General features: G+C 40.2%; 1 protein-coding gene across 5 annotated transcripts in view; it reads right to left on the reverse strand.

Annotated features, from left to right (window-relative positions):
- The window catches only part of BICC1 (BicC family RNA binding protein 1), a 319,977-nt gene that overhangs the window by 128,828 nt on the left and 164,467 nt on the right, over window positions 1-26,682 (reverse strand). For 4 of the 5 annotated variants that reach the window (XM_054503414.2, XM_054503413.2, XM_054503415.2 and 1 more), the window contains exon 3: window positions 13-82. In XM_054503414.2, coding sequence (XP_054359389.1) covers window positions 13-82 — 70 coding nt within the window. Of the gene's footprint in view, window positions 1-12; window positions 83-3,064; window positions 3,151-26,682 lie in introns of those variants that run through there. The other variant, XM_054503418.2, reaches the window with a different exon arrangement.

Here is a 26,682-nt window from a genome sequence, read left to right on the forward strand (position 1 = left end):
CTCACAATTTACCTTTCTTGGATTTGGCTCCGATCTTCAGTTTTGATGGCCAAGCAATCTGCGTATTTGTTTCCTCCATGATCTGTAACAAAAATTGAGAGAAATATTGACTCAATTAAAAACTTGTATTTACAGATAAGATTTTTCACACAAAAAAAGTTTACTTTCAAGTTCCTAAGTTCATGTTCATACAAAATGATCTCATTTGAAAACAATGCAAAGAAAAAAAAACCCTGGGGGGAAAAAGAGATGTTTTTATAAGCCTTTAATCTATTAGAAATATTCAAATATATTTTGTTACTCCCAGTGTTCCTCTCCACAATGCTTCAGAATTTTAACATAGACACAAGACCAAAAAGTACATGAACAAGTAATTAACCCAACTTGATGCCAGAACCATCAGAGATGCTTGTGCTGAATAAAATTCCCCAAGACAATTGCCAAGGGATTGCAACACACCAAACACGATTCCTGTAATACAAAACTGCATACTAAATGAAGATTTTTTCCCCTGGGGGAAAAAAATAACTTGCTTTGGGCGCATTTGTATTTCATTAAAACTGACGAAAACCCTCTAAACGCGACATCACGTCGTAAGACTGTATTCCCCATCATCCTTTGCCTGGTTCAGAATGGCATTTTTGCCAAAGGTCCTTCCCACTTGCACATGCAGCTAACACTGGCCAGGAGGTCTCAAGATCTAAATGAGTGGAAGCACCAGGACAAGTGAGGGAAGCAACGACTGCCCAGCAACGGAAATGGACAGTAAATAAGAAAAGAACAGGATTTAAAATGTGCGTCCTCTGTTCCTCACTAATTTTACATGAATTACACAAGATTAATGTTTGCTCATGTAACACGAACATAGAATTAACCAAACTAATAGAGCAAACTAACCAATATGCAAACAGCAAAAAAAATCATGTATTAATTTAATCACTTGAATTAGACTGGGATAATATTTATCTTTAATATGGATTGAGAGTTCGTTAAATAAATTAATGGTGAAAACAACCTAAACACATCAAGGGTGCAATCAATAATAAGTACCTTTTTCTCCTCAGTACTGGCTATGTACTGGGCACAAGGAAATGGTTCGCATGCATCATACTTGATGAACCCCCTTTATCATAATATAAAAGGGCTTTCAGCAGATGTTTCAGACTGTAAGCCCACAGATGCATTTTGTCTATTCATTGTAAGGTTTTTTAAAGTTCAAGCCAACATTTTTAAATCCGGGAATTTCATAGAACAATGCAGATTTCTGGTTCTCTGGAAAACTTGGCAAATTTAGCACAGACAGCTCACATTCCCACATGACAATGCCTGGCTGGCACTGAGAAACAGCTGCCCCCTTGAGTCAGGGCCAGCAGGCTCTGAGCTGCTCCCAGTCCCTACTGTGTCTCCGACTCTGAGGTCAAAGGCCACTTGCCATCATCATCATGGCATCGTACTGCTCACTTGCCATTTATTATGGTGTTTGCTGTTTTCCTCAGAGGAATATTTCTCTACACTTACGTCTCTATTAGAAATTGAACAAAAGTTAAGCCCACACTGTCTTCACTAAGTTAAGGTACTGGTCTGGCCCTGAAGGCAGGTGAGCTCATTACCTTAATCCTACAGCACCTGGCCCAGGCTGCTGCTTCTCTCATTCATGCCTGTCTCTGCTAATGTGTTTATTGTTTGCACCATTAACTTGGTTAGTTAAGTCTAAACCACTAGTAAAAAAATAAAAAATAAAATGTTATCTTTCTCAACTCCCTCTGCATCAGCCATGATGCCACCCCAAAAACATGCCCAGCAGGCTCCCCTTCTGAGTCCCTGCATTCACTGTTATCTCTTCCTCAGAATTTCCTGTCCCAGCCCCTTCTCATGCTCAGACTTCAACCGCCATCTTGTCCAACTCCCCATCCTTTTCTATTCTCACACCAACCCAACCACAATTATTCTTCCTACCTCATTGTGTTTATTTCCCTCCTAACCCTTATTGCAAGTGGAAATCCTCTTATTTTCTGAACTTACTTATTTACAACCTGTCTCTGCAAAACAGAAACTAAGTTATCTGCCCTGTACACAGCAGGCCCCGGATTTAACTAGTTTCAGAATTTTCCTCTAAGTTACTTAAGACTCTCAAAGAGATAAGATAGAAAAATAAGGCTGTATGCAGTAGCTCATGCCTATAATCCCAGCACTTTGGGAGACTGAGGCAGGAGGACTGTTTGAGGCCAGGAGTTTGAGACCAGCCTGGACAATATAGTGAGACTCCATCTCTATAAAAAATACAAAAATTAGCTGGGTGTGGTGGCACACGCCTGTAGTCCCATCTCAGGAGGCTGGAGCAGGAGGATCACTTGAGCCCAGGAGTTCAAGGATGCAGTGAGCAATGATCATGCTACCACATTCCAGCCTGGGCTACAGATTGAGACACTGTTTCAAAAAAAAAAGAAAGAAAGATAGAAAAATAAGATCTTACTATAATGCTGCTGTTGGTGGGGAGGCAGTAAGAAAACAATCTACATGCTTTTCTTTTTCTGAATTAAATAATGCAGTTGCTTAATCCAGTAAATGAAGTCAAGGGCCATATTATGATACTGTAATAGGTAAGTTTCCCTTTTGACATATGAGTAGAAGACCTAACTTTCTGAAATCTTAAATCATTAGTAGAAGTGCCCAGAAATAACCCTGCATGTACACTTATTTTATTGAGCACCAATAGGTGCCCCATGACAGAAAATAATATGCCAGAGAAAATATCCTAAGAGCAGTAGGTAACTGCCATCAAGTTGGGAAGACAGCTTTATACACACTCCCTCTAAGCCCCACTACAACTCCCTGTCTATACCGTGCAGAGAAGTGGGCTCACAAAGACCACTCTCAACCTACTCACATCAACACTGTGTTTAAGGGAAAGTGGGGTAAGCCCAAGCCTTGAATCCCTAATTCTAAAACCAGAGTTCTGTATACTATACCACATGACCTCTAAAGTTCTATGAGCCACAGTAAATGCCAAACCTCTTAGAGAAAACAAATTGCCAGTAATTAGAACTTGGCATCTGGAGCTGACCTCTCCTATATGACTAGAAAAAAAGTGACTCTCTGGAACTCCATTTGTGACCAGCTAATGCCAACTCCTTGGATCATTCATGAAGCTGCTGGCCCCACACAGAGCTCTGGCCAGATGCCTTTGCAGACATCCTTTATTTGTTCATCACTGTGTGTAACCTAGCCATTATGAGCAGGGACTCCAGAGACAAATACCAGCTCTGCTGCTTTCTAGGGGTGCTGTGTTGAGCAAATTACTTAACTTCTATCAGTCTCAGTTTCCTCCTCTGTAAAATTCTTTATCGTATCTATTTCTAAAGCTGTTGTGAGAACTTAAGAAAACCTAAAGCACATAGCATGGCACGTCGTGAGCGCTTGATATTAGCCCTTGTATTTATGATATTAATAACTTTTGGTTAGACAGGCACTGTCCTAGATACCAGGGATACAACAGCAAACAAGATGATTCCTACCTTGCAGGAGCTCAGAATCTAACAAAGGAGAAGACAAGCTAACCGCCATCGTGGTACCGTGTGCCATGTTTCAGAATGGGGCAGCGCAATACGAGTATGTACAGAGGGGATCCTAACCCGGTCGTGGGTAGTCAAGGAAAGCTACCTCAAGAAAATGCTTACTAATGCTGTGACCTAAAGGAGGAGAAAAAGTTGGCTCACTGGAGAAAAGGTGAAGAACGTCTCCCAGGCAGAGGAGGAGGGCAGAGGAGGAGGGCATGCGGAAAGGTCTGGAAAAAGAAGAGAGGGCTGGTACCTGCAAGGCCCTGATGGTGATTCAGTGCAGCCAAAGGGCTTCAAGGCTCACCCCACACATCCAGGACAAGTAACGTGTCTCTTGTCATCCCCACTGTCCTACAGCTGTGTACACTAATACCCTTCAAACTGACTTGTATTCATGAAAGAGAAGCCACCAAGTACCTGCGCTTGACTGACATTCCCTACAAATAAATTCTGGCCAGTGCAGTGATTACACGTAGGAAGGGGCCACACTTACTCACTTTCGGGAAGTCAAAATTTTCCTAAGGATGTTATCAATGAAGCTTTTAAAACCATCATCTACAATGACTCCAGGTCTATTCTTACAGCTTTGATATGGCACACTATTAATTTATGACAGCCTCAGCCAGTGATGGGAGTAGTGGAGTGTGAAGCATTCTGTCATGGGGGTGGGAGGTGGGGGAGGAAGCACAAGGTCTCTACAGGGGGTGTGGGTGGAGTTTGGTCTAGGAACTTCAGTACTGGAGCTAGATTATTGCATCCGGGGGCTGACAAGCACATCTCCTGCAGCGGGTGTGGGTGGAGGTTGGTCCAGGAACTCCAGTACTGGAGCTAGGTTACTGGATCTGGGGGCCGACAAGCACATCTCCTGTAAGTGGCATGGGGTGGAAGAAAGGGCACAAAGGCAGGAGGTAGAGCAATAAGCAAGTCAGAGGTTCTGTATCCCCAAGCTATGCAAAAATATGTCCTAAATGTTCATCGAGGCAGGTAAATTAGGGAACTGGAAAAGGTAAGGCTAGGAAGATGTGGTTGAAATCAAAGAAGCTACAAAACCGCTGAGAAGAAAATGACTATTTCTGTTTCAGGGGAAATAAAAAACTCCACAGTGAGTTTCAACTAGTTGGTTTTTGGTCTCTAAAAAAATCTCATTATTGTCCCTATTTGCACCTTCACAAAACCAAAACTGAAAGAACTACTGATTTTGAATTATTTCCTATAAACATTAAAGTAACATTTTCAAAAACATCATGGAAATAAAGAGATAATTTTATGAATGCTACAATGGACAGAGACACTGACACTTTTTCAAGAGGATATTGTAAGTTTCTCACAATCCAATTAATTCCCAAAAAATCTAACAAGAAAATCACTTCCAAGAAACATGTGATATGCTTCAGTGAGTCAATATGTTGTCCAAAATGTTTAGTTTGCTTTCAAGGAATAATTCAATTAAGCGGATCATTCTAGTCATCCCCCAACCAAAATATGACGCTCATGCCTCCCAGTTGTGTGAAATATTACCTGAAAGTTGGGAAACATGTTTAAAATAATTAGTACTTCCTTATGGAAACAAAACTATAAATATCATGCTGTCAGTTAAATTAGAGAATGCCAAGTTATGCAAAGCCACAAAATCTCCACAAAGAAAATGACGTTGTCTCAGCAGGGGAGCAGGGGAAGCCCTAGAGTGAATTCCAGCTAGTTTCTTAAAATCTTACTACTGTCCCTGTTTTCACCACCACAAAACCAAAAGAAAGCTCAAAGAACAAACATCTGATGTTGAATCATTTTCTATGAACATTAAAACACACATTAAGTATTTTAAAACTCTTGTTCTAACTCATAATTCTGGATGCTGTACAATTTTGCTATTTCAGCTAAGTCAGTTTCAACTTCTGGACATCCTCATTGACAAAAGAAATCTCTTCTCAATTTTACCAATCTCTGCTAGGGTTCTTTAGCTGCTCTCTTATACTAGCAATCCTATATGTCATAAGAAAAGAAGAGATTTTAGAGGAGTCTATCTAAAATGTAATTATTTGAACATATAATTGTTTTAAATTTCTGTTGTTAGATTTACTGTGCTCATTTCTTATAGGGAACCAATAATTGAAGTGTAACTTCATTCTTATGGTAATATCAGATTTGATGAACAGCAAATATTCATAGTAAAAAAAGGGCTTGCCCAAAGAATATCAATTTTAAAATATATGAAACAATTAAAATTAAGATTGTTGATGTAAGAAAATTTTTTTTATATTTCATCTGCAAAAGTTTTTTTTTCATCATGAAAAATCTGATGAAGATAGCATGCTATAGATATGTAACAGCTTTGGAAGTTAAATAGTTATCTTAACTTTCCACTTTATATTTAAATTTTATAAATAGGAAGTAATGTTTCCTGATCCAAGACTTAAGTACTTCTTTTCCACATTAAAAAGGTACCAAATAAATACAAAATTGTATGTATCTGTTTTCTTTTCAGTTTCTGTGGGGCTTTGGGGGGTAGAGATAGGAAGGGAAAGTAATGTTTACAAAAGCTAGAATTACAAATTTTTTGTAATTAGAAGAAAGTCTGTAAGCTATTGAAAAAATTTCAGAGATTTACACTGAATCATTTCACTTTCTTGAAATAAACTGTTAAAATTAGAATAAAATAAACAAGTAAAATCTAATCAAATTCTACAAGTAGTTTCATCCATGATAAAAATAATTTCCATTCGTATTCTTCAATGCTCAAATCATAATAGATTTATCTCATCTCCAACAAATTCCAGATTAGTATACCATGTGGAAAGAGAACATATCTACCAGTGTTCACTAAACCATATATGTTGCAGGTTTGCAGAAATTACAGGATAATATCTTACAGATGAAGGAAGCCTTTGCCAAGCCAGCAATATTCTACTAACATGCTTATTTCACCAAATTCTTCACTCCAGACGTAAAGTTAAAAATCCACAGGTAAGTAATCAGCATCTCAGATCACCCCAAGACAGGTCAATTTATACTAACTTTACTAAAAATATTTATTCTTGGACCAGGAAAAGAACACTGAACTCTCTAACTCGACATTTATACTCTATTCAAAATTCATCATTCAAAATGGCTACCAGCTGGGAGCCATCTGCAGCCTGTTTCTCTAAAAGACCAACTAATTTGTGCTCTATTTTCCTTATATTAATAGAGAAATAAGGTCTGTCCCTCATGGAGGAGGCTGTTTAAAGTTATTTCATGGACTAATAATGGACTGGTAGTTTATTTGCTGCATTTCGCCATGAAGGGAGCTAAGTGAGAAAAGAGCCAACTAAGCGGAGATGGGAAAGTTGTGAACTTCTCACTCGAGGGGGCGTCTAAAAGCTGAGGATGTTTATTTTGCTGAGACATTAGAGGGTTCTGCTATATTTCATTGTAGTCCAAGAAAGGCCTCCCAGTGATTCAGTTATTCATCATCATCAGAACAATTCCTCACGTGCACCCAGTATTTACATACATTTTCCATTTATTCCTCACAATAATTTGTAAATCAGATAGATAAACTTACTGTATTGCTGTGAAAACTAGGATTCAAAAAGGTTATATGGCAGACAGATATGTGGCAAAGTCCAGCTAGAATCTAGCTCATGTGACTCCTTGTCAAGGAGGCTCTTTCTGCCTCCCTCGGCTTATGAAGGAAGTAGAAAGCACCACATACTTAAGGGGAGGTCACTCTGAAAGCTCCACCTCTCAGAATTCAGCCATGAATGCTGAAGTAACTGAGCAGCAGCAGAGTGGCTATTTCCAAACACTCCCTGCCTTATTAATGATGAAATGACCCAGAGATAGCCCCCAAATGGTTCCCAAACTAGGTTAGTGTCCCCACCACCACCCCCAAACACATATGGGAAATATGGGAAGCATTTTGGTTGTTACAGCAATTAGGAGGTTTTAATGGAGTGCCATCAAGTGGCCAGGGCTATACTTGCTAAACTCTGAACAGAGGACAGGACAAATCCACTCAAAATGTCAATACAGATAGTCCACGCTTTACAAAGTTCCACTATGCATGAATTTCAGTTACCATAGCTTGGTTGAAAACCCATCAATCCCTCAACAACAGAAGTTTACATTTCCATTACCATGATACACAAACTGTGAGTTGTTGCATCAAATACAAATTTCACTGCCAGCTCTTCAGTCCATAAATAACAGGTCTCATCTGGATCAGTGACCAATCACATTTCTCTTTTGAAGTTTGTTGGTGACTGCTCACGACATGTCTGTTATCAGTCCTGCACAGATGGCAAAGCAAGTAGTCATGATGACTCCTTGTCTCCCAGTCATAAAACCACGTGGCATTTTACAAAAATGGGTAAATCAAAAGGGGAAACTGACCAACAAAGGTGAAAGTGCAGCAAGGAAACAAACAATGACAATGCTGGAAGTGAAATCTGAATCAGAAGTCAATGAGAACAGGAGAAGGAGCTGATTGTGGGAATGCTGACATTGCTGACTATTTGAGTGACTCCGGATGCTCAGCCAGAGGAACTTAGTGAAGATACATTTATTGATATGAGCAAGGAAGGGGCTGTGACAAAAAAGATGGAGATATCCCTGAGGAAGTGATGCCGTGAAAAACTTCACATTAAAGAAATTCTAGAAGATATTTCACAACTTTGAAAGCACACAGGATGAAACACTGGAAGCTGATCCAGACTCCTGAGTATGACAATTCCCTAAGGCTTACAAAAGATGCTCTCACCTTATTGTAAATTATACAACAAAAAGAAAGCACTATTCGAACTATTCTTAACAAGTTTTTACAAAGAAATAATACGTATTAATTTTCAGTGTTTCCAACATTTAAATAGAGTGTACTGAATAAATATTAGCTTTACTTTTTTCATTTTCCTATACATTTATGACTGATAATAAAAGAGACTAAATATTTTGACAAAAAATTTTAAAGGCTGTAGATCAATAAACGTTCCCATTGATCGATGAAAGTGTTTTGCACAGTTTCAATTTGCGTAGTCATTTTGATGTCCCCATAGGCCATGCAAAGTGAAGACTACCTTTCATGCTTCACTAAGAATTAGTAGAAGTTTCAAACTGGTCCACACTATAGGCAGGCTTAGCTAATTTATCTCAAAAGTTTAGAGAACTCCTACTTATCAATGAAAACCTAGTTCAAATGTGCCTTGCACTAACAAAACTCCAAAACTCTCCCAATCAGAGGTCACCTGTCTCTCTCTCTTTCTCTCTCTCTCTCATACTCACTATATTGTGGCAACATTATAGTGCTTATTTCTTTAACAATATCACCAACAAGCTGAGCTCCTGGTGGCCAACAACTGTATCTCGTTCACTTTTAAACCCTTAGAATCTAGCACACAGGATCTCAGTAAGTATCATTAGAGTAAATTTAATGCTATAGTGATAAAGGAGATAACATGAAGAGAATAGAAGAGGCAACAATTATGTAAGGCTTTCCAATTATATGGCATGCGGTCTATCACAGAGTACAGACAACATGAAGTCGAAGCTCTATCTCCGAAGTCTCTTTTAACTCATTCAACAAATGGTATTTCTGAGGCATCTGTTTACCAGAGTAAGTGAAACTAAGTGAATACTAAGTGAATATTCATTAGATGAAATTAAGTCCTAAATCACTGGCAGGATTAATTCTCCCAGGAAATATGTGCATGATAATAGAGAAAGGAACCCTCCAACCAAAATGCCTTCAGTAGTGGGCTGAGTGCAATGAGTGAGAGGCAAACCGAGCCAAGTGCGGGCTGTGGAAAATGGGATGCCTCAGTTCTGTTGCTTCCATTCCAACCTTCTGCTAACACAGGCTCAGAGTGGCCACATCCACCCATTCTAAGAGAACAGCCAGAAATCTAGAGTTTTGTGTTAAATTTCCTGATTTCTAAATGTTGGCACCTATTTTCCTTATGCAAAAACCACTTTGTGGGCCAAAGCAAGCATGGGTCCCACTTTTTGACCTCCGCTCCAAACCAAAGACAATTTTCATGGTGTGTGTGTGGGTTATTTATGACGGCCTATAATGTTAGTGAAGAACAGGTCTTGGGGTTCCTCTGGGACATAAAGATATGTGATTCTAAAAGCTAGTTCATTCTCCAAGGAATAATTCCTTCAGAAATATTAACCAGATCTTCTATCAGATCTCATGGGTAACCACAAAGAGATTTATTAAACTTGAACTATCAAAGTACAACTTGTATATAACTTGAGTACAACAGTGTATAATTTGGACAACATAAATAATTCCTAGAGATCTACTGTACAGCACACTGCCTGGAGATAACACTGTACTGTATACTTAATTTGCTAAGGGGGTAGATATTATATGAAGTGTTTTTCTCAGGAAAAAAAACAATAAAGAGGACAGGAGGAAACTTTCGGAGAGGGTGGATAGCTTGTGGTGATGGTCTCTTGGATACATACTTATTTCCAAACTCATCAAGTTGTATACATTAAATATCTACACCTTCTTATGTCGATTATCCTCAATAAGGTCTTTTTAAAAAATGAAACTAAACAAACTTGGGGGAGAAAATGAACTAGTACTGATTTAACAAAATATCAAGCTACCAAACCTTGAATGCAATTTTCTAGTCTCCAATTTTTCATAAGACTAGTTACTCCAGTTACTATAGATTCATACATGCTTTTTTAGGGAATATATTTTACTACTCAACTCAGTTCATCTTCTTAAAGCAAATGACCCTATTTAGCTTAGTAGGCCCTGATGGCATCTATGATGATGAGCAATAAGAGATCAGCACAATAACTGAGATCTATAATGGCAATACTGAGATATCAAAAAGAGATAAACTTTTATGTAGGCTCTACTGGGTGAGCAGGCAAGGAGGTAAGAATTAGGTTTGAGAAAGGTGCTTCTAGACAAAGAGTAAATATTGAAAGGAGGTATGTATTCATTGTGCTCCTATAACAATTCCAAATGCCAGTGGATGAACACAACAAAAGTTCATTTCTCTTCCATGTTAAATGGCCTACAAGGGTCAACAAGAGGCTCAGCTCCACACAGTCACTCAGGGACTCAAGCTAATAGAGATCCTTCCATTTTATAGCTGCCCATCTGGAATCCACGGTCCCTTCAGTCTCCTCATGGGAAAAAAACAGGACGAATTCTGCATGGATCTTTTACTGCCATGGCCTATAAGAAAAATGTATCTCTTTCACAGCCCATTGTCCATCACGAGACACATGCCCACGCAACTGAAAGGTGGCTGGGAAATGCGGAAAGCAATTAGAATATTTGGTGGGCATGACTGCCTCTGCCAGAAAGCTGTAGGGGTGTGGGGAGGGATTAAGGAAGGGGGTGTGTGTATGTATGTATTTTATTCATATTCCACTGTATGATAGCCCAGAGTTTACTTAACTCTCATCTTTTAATGCTGTATCATATTCCTTGAAGAAGAGACAAAAGTAAACAATATGTTTATGGTGAAACATACACTCCACATAAAAAGGTCAGAATAATTTTGAGTACTTCTTATCCCATACAGGTCCTTTCCCTGAATTATATCTAATTTGTAATGCATCAAGTTGAAATACTGGTAAAAAAAAAAAAAAAAAAAAAAAAAAAAAAAAACACCTAATGAGCTCTAAAACTGAAAAGTGTCATATGCTTCAGCCACCCAAACCTTATCCATCTGAACAATTTTGATGAAGTCACATCAAATGGTAAAAGGAAGAACTAGCTGGTAAATGAGGAAAGTGTCAGTACTCAGTTTACACCACCACAGACTGTTCCACTAACTTCTGTCCTCAGCACCTTGGGAATCAGTGGACTGAATGTTTGCTCTGCTTTGCTTGTACAAAACTGGCCAGGTCTGTACTACTACAACCTTTCAGACTAACACATTCACAGAAAGAGTTCGAAAACACTGAAGAATTCAAGAACACTGTCTCTTGCTTTTTTCCTTTAAAACACATATTGCTCCTTTCAGAACCCAGACTCATAAATGTAACCTCTGAAGCAATTTGCAACCTTGCTATGCCACCAGCTCCTTGACATGTTTAAACTGCACTCAATCTTCTGTGCACAAGTGGACATTTAAGTTGTCTACCCAGAATCCTGGAATCAACCTGATTATCTAAAAGGGATGCCACTCCCATTCCCACAGGTTGGTTTAACAATAGGCACGTGATCCAATCTGGGCCACAGACAAGGGAGAAGAGGTCTCATGGAAGCTTTTGAGACTGAAGCTTTCTGGCTTTGTAAGAGAATTACTGAGTAAGTTCTCTTTCTCTTACTACATGTGAACAAAGGCAAAGGTAGCCCTGATGCTACCGGCTCCACCCATGAGCCATAAGGAGTACCAACCATCAGTGTGAAAGATAGAGTCAGAAAACACCTGGATCCTGGATCCTAGATCCTAGATGATATCGCAGAAAGGTTCTTGATCATTAGCATGAAAAAGCTTTCTTTCTTTCTTAATACATGTTTTCTTGTTTTGTTGTTGTTGTTGTTGTTGTTATTATGCTTTAAGTTCTGGGATACATGTGCAGAATGTGCAGGTTTGTTACATAGGTATATATGTGCCATGGTAGTCTGCTGCAACCATCAACCCGTCATCTACATTAGGTATTTCTCCTAATGCTATCCCTCCCCTAGCCCCCTACTCCCCAACAAGCCCCAGTGTGTGATGTTCTCCTCCCTGTGCCCATATGTTCTCATTGTTCAGCTCCCACTTATGAGTGAGAATGTGTGGTGGCTGGTTTTATGTCCCTGTGTAGTTTCCCGGGAATGATGGTTTCCAGCTTCCTCCATGTCCCTGCAAAGGACATGAACTCATTCTTTTTTATGGCTGCGTAGTATTACGTGGTATATATATGCCACATTTTCTTTATCCGGTCAATCATTGATGGGCATTTCGGGTGGTTACAAGTTTTTGCTATTGTAAACAGTGCTGCAACAAACATCTGTGTGCATGTGTCTTTATAGCAAAATGATTTATAATCCTTTGGGTATATACCCAGTAATGAGATTGCTGGTGAGAGGTGAAGCTGGCTGGGCTTCTGGGTCTGGTGGGGACTTGGCGGACTTTTCTGTCTAGCTAAAGGATTGTAAACGCACCAGTCAGTGCTCTTTGTCTAGCCAAAGGTTTGTAAACGCACCAATCAGCACTCTGTAAAAATGCACCAATTAGTGCTCTGTGTCTAGCTGAAGGTTTGTAAACACACCAATCAGCACTCTGTAAAACGGACCAATGAGCGCTCTGTAAAATGGACCAATCGGCAGGACGTGGCGGCGCCAAATAAGGGAATTAAAGCTGGCCACCCAAGCCAGCAACAGCAACTCACATGGGTCCCTTTCCACACTGTGGAAGCTTTGTTCCTTCACGCTTCACAATAAATCTTGCTGCTGCTCACTCTTTGGGTCCATGCCACCTTTAAGAGCTGTAACACTCGGGGGAGGTTCCAACATGGCCAAATAGGAACAACTCCAGTCTACAGCTCCCAGCGTGAGCAACACAGAAGATGGGTAATTTCTCCATTTCCAACTGAGGTACTGGGTTCATCTCACTGGGGCTTGTTGGAAAGTGGGTGCAGCCCACAGACCAGGGTGGGGCATCGCCTCACCCAGGAAGCGCAGGGGTCAGGGAATTCCCTTTCCTAGCAAAGGGAAGCCGTGACAGACAGTACCTGGAAAATCGGGACACTCCCACCCTAATACTGTGCTTTTCCAATGGTCTTAGCAAATGGCACACCAGGAGATTATATCCCATGCCTGGCTTGGAAGGTTCCACGCCCACGGAGCCTCACTCACTGCCAGCACAGCAGTCTGAGATCCAACTGCAAGGCGGCAGCGAGGCTGGGGAAGGGGTGTCTACCATTGCTGAGGCTTGAGTACGTAAACAAAGTATCCAGGAAGCTCAAACTAGGTGGAGCCCACCTCAGCTCAAGGAAGCCTGCCTGCCTCTGTAGACTCCACCTCTGGGGGCAGGGCAGAGCTGAACAAAAGGCAGCAGAAACTTCTGCAGACTTAAACGTCCCTGTGTGACAGATTTGAAGAGAGTAGTGGTTATCCCAGCATGGAGTTTGAGATCTGAGAACAGACAGACTGCCTCCTCAAGTGGGTCCCTGACCCCCGAGTAGCCTAACTGGGAGACACCTCCCAGTAGGGGCCTACTGACACGTCATACAGCCGGGTGCCCCTCTGAGACAAAACTTCCAGAAGAAGGATCAGGCAGCAACATTTGCTGTTCAGCAATATTTGCTGTTGTGCAGCCTCTGCTGGTGATACCCAAGCAAACAGGGTCTGGAGTGGATCTCCAGCAAACTCCAACAGACCTGTAGCTGAGGGTCCTGACTGTAAGAAGGAAAACTAACAAACAGAAAGGACATCCATACCAAAACCCCATCTGTACATCACCATCATCAAAGACCAGAGGTAGATAAAACCACAAAGATGGGGAGAAACCAGAGCAGAAAAGCTGAAAATTCTAAACATCAGAGCGCCTCTTCTCCAAGAGAACGCACCTCCTTGCCAGCAATGGAACAAAGCTGGATGGACAATGACTTTGACGAGTTGAAAGAAGGAGGCTTCAGAAGATTGGTAATAACAAACTTCTCCGAGCTAAAGAAGGATGTTCGAACCCATCACAAAGAAGCTGAAAAACTTGAAAAAAGATTAGACGAATGGCTAACTAGAATAAACAGTGTAGAGAAGACCTTAAATAACCTGATGAAACTGAAAACCATGGCACAAGAACTACATGACGCATGCTCAAGCTTCAGTAGCCTATTTGATCAAGTGGAAGAAAGGGTATAAGTGACTGAAGATCAAATGAATGAAATGAAGTGAGAAGAGAAGTTTAGAGAAAAAAGAGTAAAAAGAAATGAACAAAGCCTCCAAGAAATATGGGACTATGTGAAAAGACCAAATCTACATCTGATTCGTGTACCTGAAAGTGATGGGGAGAATGGAACCAAGTTGGAAAACATTCTTCAGGATATTATCCAGGAAAACTTCCCCAAACTAGCAAGGCAGGCCAACATTCAAATCCAGGAGAAATATAGAAAATGCCACAAAGACACTCCTCGAGAAGAGCAACTCCAAGACACATAATTGTCAGATTCACCAAAGTTGAAATGAAGGAAAAAATGTTAAGGGCAGCCAGAGAGAAAGGTTGGGTTACCCACAAAGGGAAGCCCATCAAGCTAACAGCGGATCTCTCGGCAGAAACTCTACAAGCCAGAAGAGAGTGGGGGCCAATATTCAACATTCTTAATTAAAGAAAAGAATTTTCAACCCAGAATTTCATATCCAGCCAAAATAAGCTTCATAAGTGAAGGAGAAATAAAATCCTTTACAGACAAACAAATGCTGAGAGATTTTGTCACCACCAGGCCTGCCTTATAAGAGCTCCTTAAGGAAGCACTAAACAAGGAAAGGAACAACCGGTACCAGCCACTGCAAAAACGTGCCAAATTGTAAAGACCACTGATGCTAGGAAGAAACTGCATCAACTAACGAACAAAAGAACCAGCTAACATCATAATGACAGGATCAAAATCATACATAACAATACTAACCTTAAATGTAAATGTGCTAAATGCTCCAATTAAAAGACACAGACTGGCAAATTGGATACACTCAAGAGCCATCAGTGTACTATATTCAGGAGACCCATCTCATGTGCAGAGACACACATAGGCTCAAAATAAAGGGATGGAGGGAGATCTACCAAGCAAATGGAAAATAAAAAAGCAGGGGTTGCAATCTTAGTCTATGATAAAACAGACTTTAAACCAACAAAGATCAAAAGAGACAAAGAAGGCCATTACATAATGGAAAAGGGATCAATTCAACAAGAAGAGCTAACTATCCTAAATATATATGCACCCAATACAGGAGCACCCAGATTCATAAAGCAAGCCCTTAGAGACCTACAAAGAGACTTAGACTCCCACAAAATAATAATGGAAGATTTTAACACCCCACTGTCCACATTAGACACAACAATGAGACAAAAAGTTAACAAGGATATTCAGGAATTGAACTCAGCTCTGCACTAAGCTGACCTAATAGACATCTACAGAGCTCTCCACCCCAAATCAACAGAATAGACATTCTTCTCAGCACCACATCACACTTATTCCAAAATTGACCACACAGTTGGAAGTAAAGCACTCTTCAGCAAATGTAAAAGAACAGAAATTATAACAAACTGTCTCTCAGACCACAGTGCAATCAAACTAGAACTCAGGATTAAGAAACTCACTCAAAACCCCTTAACTACATAGAAACTGAACAACCTGCTCCTGAATGACTACTGGGTACATAACAAAATGAAGGCAGAAATAAAGATGTTCTTTGAAACCAATGAGAACAAAGACACAACATACCAGAGTCTCTGGGACACATTTAAAGCAGTGTGTAGAGGGAAATTTATAGCACTAAATGCCCACAAGAGAAAGCAGGAAAGATCTAAAATGGACACCCTAACATCACAATTAAAAGAACTAGAGAAGCAAGAGCAAACACATTCAAAAGCTAGCAGAAGGCAAGAAATAACTAAGATCAGAGCAGAACTGAAGGAGATAGAGACACAAAAAAACACTTCAAAAAGTCAATGAATTCAGGAGCTGGTTTTTTGAAAACATCAACAAAATGGATAGACCACTAGGCAAGACTGATAAAGAAGAGAGAAGAATCAAACAGATGCAATAAAAAATGATAAAGGGGATATCACCACTGATCCCACAGAAAAACAAACTACCATCAGAGAATACTATAAACATCTCTACGCAAATAAACTCGAAAATCTAGAAGAAATGGATAAATTCCTGGACACATACACCCTCCCAAGACTAAACCAGGAGGAAGTTGAATCCCTGAATAAACCAATAACAGGCTCTGAAATTGAAGCAATAATTAATAGCCTACCAACCAAAAAAAGTCCAAGACTAGATGGATTCACAGCCGATTTCTACCAGAGGTACAAAGAGGAGCTGGTACCATTCCTTCTGAAACTATTCCAATCAATAGAAAAAGAGGGAATCCTCCCTAACTCATTTTATGAGGCCAGCATCATCCTGATACCAAAGCCTGGCAGAGACACAACAAAAAAAGAGAATTTTAGACCAATATCCCTGATAACATTGATGCAAAAATCCTCAATAAAATACTGGCAAACCGAATCCAGCAGCACATCGAAAAGATCATCCACCATGATCAAGTTGGCTTCATCCCTGGGATGCAAGGCTGGTTCAACATACACAAATCAATAAACATAATCCATCATATAAACAAAACCAAAGACAAAAGCCACATGATTATCTCAACAGATGCAGAAAAGGCCTTCGACAAAATTCAACAGCCCTTCATGCTAACAACTCTCAATAACCTAGGTATTGATGGAACGTATCTCAAAATAATAAGAGCTATTTATGACAAATCCACAGCCAATTTTATACTGAATGGGCAAAAACTGGAAGCATTCCCTTTGAAAACTGGCACAAGACAGGGATGCCCTCTCTCACCACTCCTATTCAACAAAGTGTTGAAAGTTCTGGCCAGGGCAATCAGGCAGGAGAAAGAAATAAAGGGTATTCAATTAGGAAAAGAGGAAATCCAATTGTCCCTGTTTGCAGATGACATGATTGTATATTTAGAAAACCCTATTGTCTCATCCCAAAAGCTCCTTAAGCTGATAAGCAACTTCAGCAAATCTCAGGATACAAAATCAATGTGCAAAATCACAAGCATTCCTATATACCAATAACAGACAGACAGATAGCCAAATCATGAGTGAACTCCCATTCACAATTGCTTCAAAGAGAATAAAATACCTAGGAATCCAACTTAAAAGGTTGTGAAGGACCTCTTCAAGGAGAATAACAAACCACTGCTCAACGAAATAAAAGAGGATACAAACAAATGGAAGAATATTCCATGCTCACGGATAGAAAGAATCAATATCGTGAAAATGGCCATACTGACTGAGGTAATTTATAGATTCAATGCCATCCCCATCAAGCTACCAATGACTTTCTTCACAGAATTGCAAAAAGTTCATATGGATACTTTAAAGTTCAAATGGATCCAAAAAAGAGCCTGCATTGCCAAGACAATCCTAAGCCAAAAGAACAAAGCTGGAGGCATCATACTACCTGACTTCAAACTATACTACAATGCTATGGTAACCAAAACAGCATGGTACTTGTACCAAAACAGAGATATAGACCAATGGAACAGAACAGAACCCTCAGAAATAATACCACACATCTATAACCATCTGATCTTTGACAAACCTGACAAATACAAGAAATGGGGAAAGGAGTCCCTTTTAATAAATGGTGCTGGGAAAACTGGCTAGCCATATGGAGAAAGCTGAAACTGGATCCCTTCCTTACACCTTATACAAAAATTAATTCAAGATGGATTAAAGACTTAATTGTTAGACCTAAAACCATAAAAACCCTAGAAGAAAACCTAGGCAATACCATTCAGGACATAGGCATGGGCAAGGACTTCCTGACTAAAACACCAAAGCAATGGCAACAAAAGCCAAAATTGACAAATGGGATCTAATTAAACTAAATAGCTTCTGCACACAGCAAAAGAAACTACCATCAGAGTGAACAGGTAACCTACAGAATGGGAGAAAATTTTTACAATCTACCTATCTGACAAAGGGCTAATATTCATAATTTACAAAGAACTTAAACAAACTTACAAGAAAAAATCAAACAACCCCATCAAAAAGTGGGCAAAGGATATGAACAGACACTTCTCAAAAGAAGACATTTATGCAGCCAAAAAGACACATGAAAAAACGCTCATCATCACTGGCCATCAGAGAAATGCAAATCAAAACCACAATGAGATACCATCTCACACCAGTTAGAATGGCAATCATTAAAATGTCAGGAAACAACAGGTGCTGGAGAGAATGTGGAGAAATAGGAACACTTTTACACTGTTGGTGGGACTGTAAACTAGTTCAACCATTGTGGAAGACAGTGTGGCGATTCCTCAGGGATCTAGAACTAGAAATACCCCCAGCCATCCCATTACTGGGTATATACCCAAAGGAATATAAATCATGCTGCTATAAAGATATATGCACATGTATGTCTATTGTGGCACTATTCACAATAGCAAAGACTTGGAACCAACCCAAACGTTCATCAATGATAGACTGGATTAAGAAAATGTGGCACATATACACCATGGAATACTATGCAGCCATAAAAAAGAATGAGTTCATGTCCTTTGTAGGGACATGGATGAAGCTGGAAACCATCATTCTCAGCAAACTATCGCCAGGACAGAAAACCAATCATCGCATGTTCTCACTCATAGGTGGGAACTGAACAATGAGAACACTTGGACATAGGGTGAAGAACATCACACACCAGGGCCTGTCATGGGGTGGGGGCAGGGGGGAGGGATAGCATTAGGAGAAATACCTAATGTAAATGATGAGTTAACGGGTGTACCACACCAATATGCCACATGTATACATATGTGACAAACCTGCACGTTGTGCACATGTACCCTAGAACTTAAAGTATAATTGAAAAAAAAAAAAAGAGAGGAGTAACACTCATTGTGAAGGTCTGCGGCTTCACTCCTGAAGTCGGCAAGACCACAAAACCACCAGAAGGAAGAAACTCTGGATACCTCTGAACATCTGAAGGAACAAACTCTGGATACACCATCTTTAAGAACAGAAACACTCACCGTGAGGGTGTGCGGCTTCGTTCTTGAAGTCAGAGAGACCAAGAACCCACCCGAAGGAACCAATTTCGGACACACTGAGTCAAATGGTATTTCTAGTTCTAGATCCTTGAGGAATCCCTACAGTGTCTTCCACAATGGCTAAACTAATTTACACTCCCATCAACAGTATAGAACCATTCCTATTTCTCCACATCCTCTCCAGCATCTGCTGTTTCCTGACTTTTTAATGATTGCCATTTTAACTGGAGATGGTATCTCATTGTGGCTTTTATTTGCATTTCCTTAATGACCAGTGGTGATGAGCTTTTTCCATATGTCTGTTGGCCACATAAATGTCTTCTTTTGAAAGTGTCTGTTCATATCCTTCACCCACTTTTTGATGGAGTTATTTTCTTGTTAGTCTAAGTTCCTTGTAGATTCTGTATATTAGGCCTTTGACAGATGGATAGATTGCAAAAATTTTCTCCCATTCAGTAGGTTGCCTGTTCACTCTGATGACAGTTGCTTTTGCTATGCAGAAGCTCTTTAATTAGATCCCATTTGTCAATTTTGGCTTTTGTTGCCATTGCTTTTGGTGTTTTAGTCATGAAGTTTTTGCCCACACCTCTGTCCTGAATGGTATTGCCTAGGTTTTCTTCTAGGCTTTCTATGGCTTTAGGTCTTACATTTAAATCCGTAATCCATCTTGAGTTAATTTTGGCATAAGGTGTAAGGAAGGGGTCCAGTTTCAATTTTCTGCATATGGCTAGCCAGTTTTCCCAACATCATTTATTAAATAGGGAATCCTTTCACCATTGCTTGTTTTTGTCAGGTTTGTCAAAGATCAGATGGTTGTAGATGTGTGGACCTATTTCTGAGGCCTCTGTTCTGTTCCATTGGTCTATATATCTGTTTTGGTATGAGTACTATGCTGTTTCGGTTACTGTAGCCTTGTAGTATAGTTTGAAGTCAGGTAGCATGATGCTCCAGCTTTGTTCTTTTTGCTTAGAACTGTCTTGGCAATACAGGCTCTTTTTTGGTTCCATATGAAATTTAAAGTAGATTTTTCTAATTCTGTGAAGAAAGTCAATGGTAGCTTGATGGAAATATCATTGAATCTATAAATTACTTTGGACAGTATGGCCATTTTCATGATATTGATTCTTCCTATCCATGAGCATGGAATGTTTTTCCATTTGTTTGTGTCCTCTCTTATTTCCTTGTGCAGTGGTTTGTAGTTATCCTTGAAGAGGTCCTTCACATCCCTTGTAAGTTGTATTCCTAGGTATTTTATTCTTTTTGTAGCAATTGTGAATGGGAGTTCACTCATGATTTGGCTCTCTGTTACTGGTGTATAGGAATGCTTGTGATTTTTGCACATTTTGTATCCTGAGACCTTGCTGAAGTTGCTTATCAGCTTAAGGAGTTTTTGGGCTGAGATGATGGGGTTTTCCAAATATATAAACATATACAGCCATGTCATCTGCAAACAGAAATAATTTGACTTCCTCTCTTCCTATTTGAATGCCCGTTATTTCTTTCTCTTGCCTGATTGCCCTGGCCAGAACTTCCAATACACAGGAATGGTGACGGAGGGCATCCTTGTCTTGTGCTGGTTTTCAAAGGGAATGCTTTGAAATGCCCATTCAGTATGATATTGGCTGTGGGTTTGTCATAAATAGCTCATTATTTGAGATACGTTCCATCTATACCTAGTTTATTGAGTGTTTTTAGCATGAAGTGTGTTGAATTTTATCGAAGGCCTTTTCTACATCTATTGAGGAATCATGTGGTTTTTGTCATTGGTTCCATTTATATGATGAATTATATTTATTGATTTGCATATGTTGAACCTGCCTTGCGCATCCCAGGGATAAAGCCAACATGATCATGGTGGATAAGCTTTTTAATGTAATGCTGGATTTGGTTTGCCAGTATCTTATTGAGGATTTTCGCATTGATGTTCATCAAGGGTACTGGCCTGAAATTTTCTTTATTTATTGTCTCTCTGCCAGGTTTTGGCATCAGGATGATGCTGACCTCATAAAATGAGTTAGAGAGGAGTCTCTTTTTCCATTGTTTGGAATAGTTTCAGAAGGAATGGTACCAGCTCCTCTTTGTACCTCTGGTACAATTCAGCTGCGAATCCATCTTGTCCTGGGCTTTTTTTGGTTGGTAAGCTATTAATTACTGCCTCAATTTCAGAATTTGTTATTGGTCTATTTAGGGATTCGATTTCTTCCTGGTTTAGTCTTTGGAGGGTGTGTATGTCCAGGAATTTATCCATTTCTTCTAGATAGCCTAGTTTATTTGCATAGAGATGCTTATAGTATTCTCTGATGGTAGTTTGTATTTCTGTGCAATCAGTGGTAATATCCCCTTTATCTTTTTTCATTTTGTACATTTGATTCTTCTCTCTTGTCTTATTTATTAGTCTGGCTAGCAGTCTATCTATTTTGTTGATCTTTTCAAAAAACCAGCTCCTGGATTCATTGATTTTTTTGAAGGGTTTTTAGTGTCTCTATATCCTTCAGTTCTGCTCTGATCTTAGCTATTTCTTGTCTTCTGCTAGATTTTGAATTTGTTTATTCTTGCTTCTCTAGTTCTTTTAATTGTGATGTTAGGGTGTCGATTTTAGATCTTTCCTGCTTCCTCCTGTGAGAATTTAGTGCCATAAATTTCACTCTAAACACTGCTTTAGCTGTGTCCCAGAGATTCTGGTACATTGTGTCTTCATTCTCATTGGTTTCAAAGAACTTATTTATTTCTGTCTAATTTCGTTATTTACCCAGTAGTCATTCAGGAATAGGTTGTTCAGTTTCCATGTATTTGTGCAGTTTTGAGTGAGTTTCTTAATCCTAAGTTCTAGTTTGATTGCACTGTGGTCTGAGAGACTGACTGTTATGATTTCCATTCTTTTACCTTTGCTGAGGAGTGTTTTACTTCCAATTATGTGGTCAGTTTTAGAATAAGTGTGATGTGCTGCTGAGAAGAATGCATATTCTGTTGAGTTGTGGTGGAGAGTTCTGTAGATGTCTATTAGGTCTCCTTGGTCCAGAGCTGAGTTCAAGTCCTGAATATCCTTGTTAATTTTCTATCTCGTTGATCTGTCTAATATTGACAGTGGGGTGTTAAAATCCCCATTATTATTGTGTGGGCATCTAAGTTCTTTGTAGGTCTTGAAGAACTTGCTTTATGAATCTGGGTGCTCCTGTATTGGGTGCATATATATTTAGGATAGTTAGCGCTTCTTTTTGCACCCTTTGTCATTCTGTAATGTCCTTGTCTTTTTTTATCTTTGTTGGTTTAAAGTCTGTTTTATCAGAGACTAGGATTGCAACCCCTGCTTTTTTTTGCTTTCCATTTACTTGATAAAGCTTCCTCCATCCCTTTATTTTGAGCCTATGTGTGTCTTTGCACGTGAGATGGGTCTCCTGAATACAGTACACTGATGGGTCTTGAGTATCCAATTTGCCAGTCTGTGCCTTTTAATTGGGGCATTTAGCCCATTTACATTTAAGGTTAATATTGTTATGTGTGAATTTGATCCTGTCATTATGACGCTAGATGGTTATTTTGCCCGTTAGTTGATGCAGTTTCTTCCTAGCATCAATGGGTGTTTATAATTTGGTATGTTTTTGCAGTGGCTGGTCCCGTTTTATCCTTTCCATATTTAGTGCTTCCTTCAGGAGCTCTTGTAAGACAGGCCTGGTGGTGACAATATCCCTCAGCAGTTGCTTGTCTGTAAAGGATTTTATTTCTCCTTCACTTATGAAGCTTAGTTTGGCTGGATACGAAATTCTGGGTTGAAAATTCTTTTCTTTAAGAATGTTGAATATTGGCCTCCACTCTTTCTGGTTTGTAGGATTTCAGCAGAGAGATTCACTGTTTAGTCTGATGGGCTTCTCTTTGTGGGTAACCCCATCTTTTTCTGGCTGCCCTTAAGATTTTTTCCTTCATTTCAACCTTGGTGAATATGAAAATTAAGTGTCTTGGGGTTGCTCTTCTCTAGGAGTAACTTTGTGGTGTTCTCTGTATTTCCTCTGAATTTGAATGTTGGCCTATCTTGCTAGGTTGGGGAAGTTCTCCTGGAGAACAGCCTGAAGTGTGTTTTCCAACTTGGTTCCATTCTCCCCATCAATTTCAGGTACACCAATCAAACATAGGTTTGGTCTTTTCACATAGTCCCATATATCTTGGAGGCTTTCTTCATACCTTTTTATTCTTTTTTCTCTAATCTTATCTTCACACTTTACTAAGCTGATCTTCCATCTCCGATATCCTTTCTTCCAATTGATCGATTCGGTTCTTGATACTTGTATATGCTTCACGAAGTTCTTGTGCTGTGTTCTTCAGCTGCCTCAGGTCATTTATGTTCTTCTCTAAACTGGTTATTTTAGTTAGCAGTTCCTGTAACCTTTAACAAGGTTCTTAGCTTCCTTTGCATTGGGTTAGAACATGCTCCTTTAGCTTGGAGGAGTCTGTTATTACCTACCTTCTGAAGCCTACTTCTGTCAATTCATCAAACTCATTCTCCGTCCAGTTTTGTTCCCTTGCTGGCGAGGAGTTGTGCTCCTTTGGAGGAGAAGAGGCATTCTGATTTTTGGAATTTTCAGCCTTTTTGCGCTGGTTTTTCCTCATCTTCAGGGATTTATCTACCTTTGGTCTTTGATGCTGGTGACCTTCAGATGGGGTTTTTGTGTGGTTGTCCTTTTTGTTGACGTTGAGGCTATTGCTTTATATTTGTTAGTTTTCCTTCTAACAGTCAAGCCCCTCTTCTGCAGGCCTGCTGGTATTTGCTGGAGGTCCACTGCAGACCCTGTTTGCCTCAATATCACTAGCGGAGGCTGCAGAACAGCAAAAATTGCTGCCTGCTCCTTCCTCTGGAAGCTTTGTCCCAGAGGGACACCCGCCAGATGCCAGCCAGAGCTCTCCTATATGAGTTTTCTGTCGACCCCTGTAGGGAGGTGTCTCCCAGTCAGGAGGCACAGGGCGTCAGAGACCCACTTGAGGAGGCAGTCTGCTCCTTAGCAGAGCTTGAGCGCTGTGCTGGGAGATCCGCTGCTCTCTTCGGAGCCAGCAGGCAGGAACGTTTAAGCCTGCTGATGCTGTGCCCACAGCTGCCCCTTTCCCCAGGTGCTCTGTCCCAGGGAGATGAGAGTTTTACCTATAAGCCCCTGACTGGGGCTGCTGCCTTTCAGAGATTTCCTGCCCAGAGAGGAGGAATCTAGAGAGGAATCTGGCTACAGAAGCTTTGCGTAAGCCTCAGTAATGGCGGATGCCCTTCCCCCCACCAAGCTTGAGCATCCCAGATTGACTTGAGAATGCTGTGCTACCAGCAAGAATTTCAAGCCAGTAGATCTCAGCTTGTTGGGCTCCGTGGGGGTGGGATCTGCTGAGCAAGACCACTTGGAATCCTGGCTTCAGCCCCCCTTCCAGGGTAGTGAACAGTTCTGTCTCACTGGAGTTCCAGGCGCCACTAGGGTATGAAAAAACACTCCTGCAGCTAGTTCAGTGTCTGCCCAAACAGCCACCAAGTTTTGTGCTTAAAACCCAGGGCCCTGGTGGTGTAGGCACCCGAGGGAACCTCCTGGTCTGTGGGTTGTGAAGACAGTGGGAAAAATGTAGTATCTGGGCCAGATAGCACCATCCCTCACTCATAGCTTCCCTTGGCTAGGGGACGGAGTTCCCCAACCCCTTGCACTTCCCAGGTGAGGCGACTCCCCACCCTGCTTCTGCTCACCCTCCGTGGGCTGCACCCACTGTCTAACCAGTCCCAGTGAGATGAACCGGGTACCTCAGTTGGAAATGCAGAAATCACCTGCCTTCTGCGTTAGTCTCTCTGGGAGATGCAGACCAGAGCTGTTCTAATTCAGCCATCTTGCCCAGGAATCCCTCATGTCTTTTTAAATTTTAAAATGTTTAATTATCAAGTAAAGATGGGATATATTCAAGGTGTACAAAATAATGATTTGGTATATGTTTACATTCTGTAATGATTATCACAATCTAATTAATTAACACATCCATCAACACTCATGCTGTATAACAGAACTGGGTTCCTCTTATAATTCGAAGTTTGTACCCTTTGACCCAAATTTCACCATTTCCTCCACCCCACTGGCAGCCATGGTTCTACCCTCTTCTGTAAGTTTGATTTTTTTTATTTTCCACATATAATTCATAACAGATGGTATCTGCCTTTCTACGTCTGGTTTATTTCACTTAGCATAATGTCCTAGAGGTTCACCCTTGTTGTTGCAAATTGCAGGATTTCCTCCTCTTTTATGGCTAAATATTATTTTACTGTATATATATACCACTATTTCTTTATCCATTCATCTTCCAGAACTTCTTGATTAACTATTCCAAAACCCACTGTACTTCTGCACTTTTCAGTAATATGAGCCAATACACATGCATATTGTTGATGCCAGCCTGTTACTTGAGGCTAAATGCATCCTATTGGATACTCCTTCCAAACCAGGTCTTCCTTTTGATTTTCATGCTCTTCTCAGACATCTGTGTTCAAATCCTTGTTCTCTCCTCTCTCCCAGTTTCTCCTCCAACCGTCCTCACCCCCCACCACAACCATATCTAATAAGTTGCACGGACCTAGCAATTCCCTCTCCAAAACCATGTCCATAATCCAAGACAATCTTCTATCCAGATAATTACCACTCGTGAGTACTTACACGAGGATTTCATGCTTGGTGGTGGCACATCCAGCCTTTTCTCATACAAGTCTTTACTTTGATATTTCCCTCCCCTAATTACAACATCTCTCAGAGGCTAACTGTTATCTGTCTCTCAGCCTAACATTTAAGACTATCCATAACCAGGCCACAACCAGCCTCTTAAGTTTTACTTCTCTCAGGGCCCCCTACTTACAACTAGCCACTGTCCTATCCTCACCCAATCCTCCTTTTTTCTTTTTTTGCTTTATTCAAACTGTTCTTTTGTCCCATTGTCTCCTGCTGCTGAATTTCTACATGTTGTTCAACAGCAACTATAAAAGCAACATCAAGATTCCCATAATCTCTCCTTCCTCTGAGCTGCTATATCACCTCTTATGATAGTTATGATATATTACTACTCTATTTGAACTGGTCCTTCAAGCGGCCCTCAGGTAGAATCACTTCCCTTTTGTACAATCATGCATCTAATCAAGAGTGCCTGACTCAGATGTCTAGAAAAGCCAGGGAAAGAACAATGAGGAATGAATGGGCAGAAGTGCATGGTTTTAACGTAAATATATATTCCACAAAAGAAAAACACAGACATAGGAAAATTACTCATTTGCCCAAAGAAATATATTGTCTCATTTTCTTGGCATTCACTAACACCCCTTCACTAATATTTCCCCTTGACCTGCAGACACGGTACAAAAATTATTTCACTCTACCACAAAAAAAAAAAAAAAAA

This window comes from Pongo pygmaeus, chromosome 8, assembly GCF_028885625.2.
Source record: "Pongo pygmaeus isolate AG05252 chromosome 8, NHGRI_mPonPyg2-v2.0_pri, whole genome shotgun sequence".
NCBI classification, from domain to species: Eukaryota; Metazoa; Chordata; class Mammalia; order Primates; family Hominidae; genus Pongo; species Pongo pygmaeus.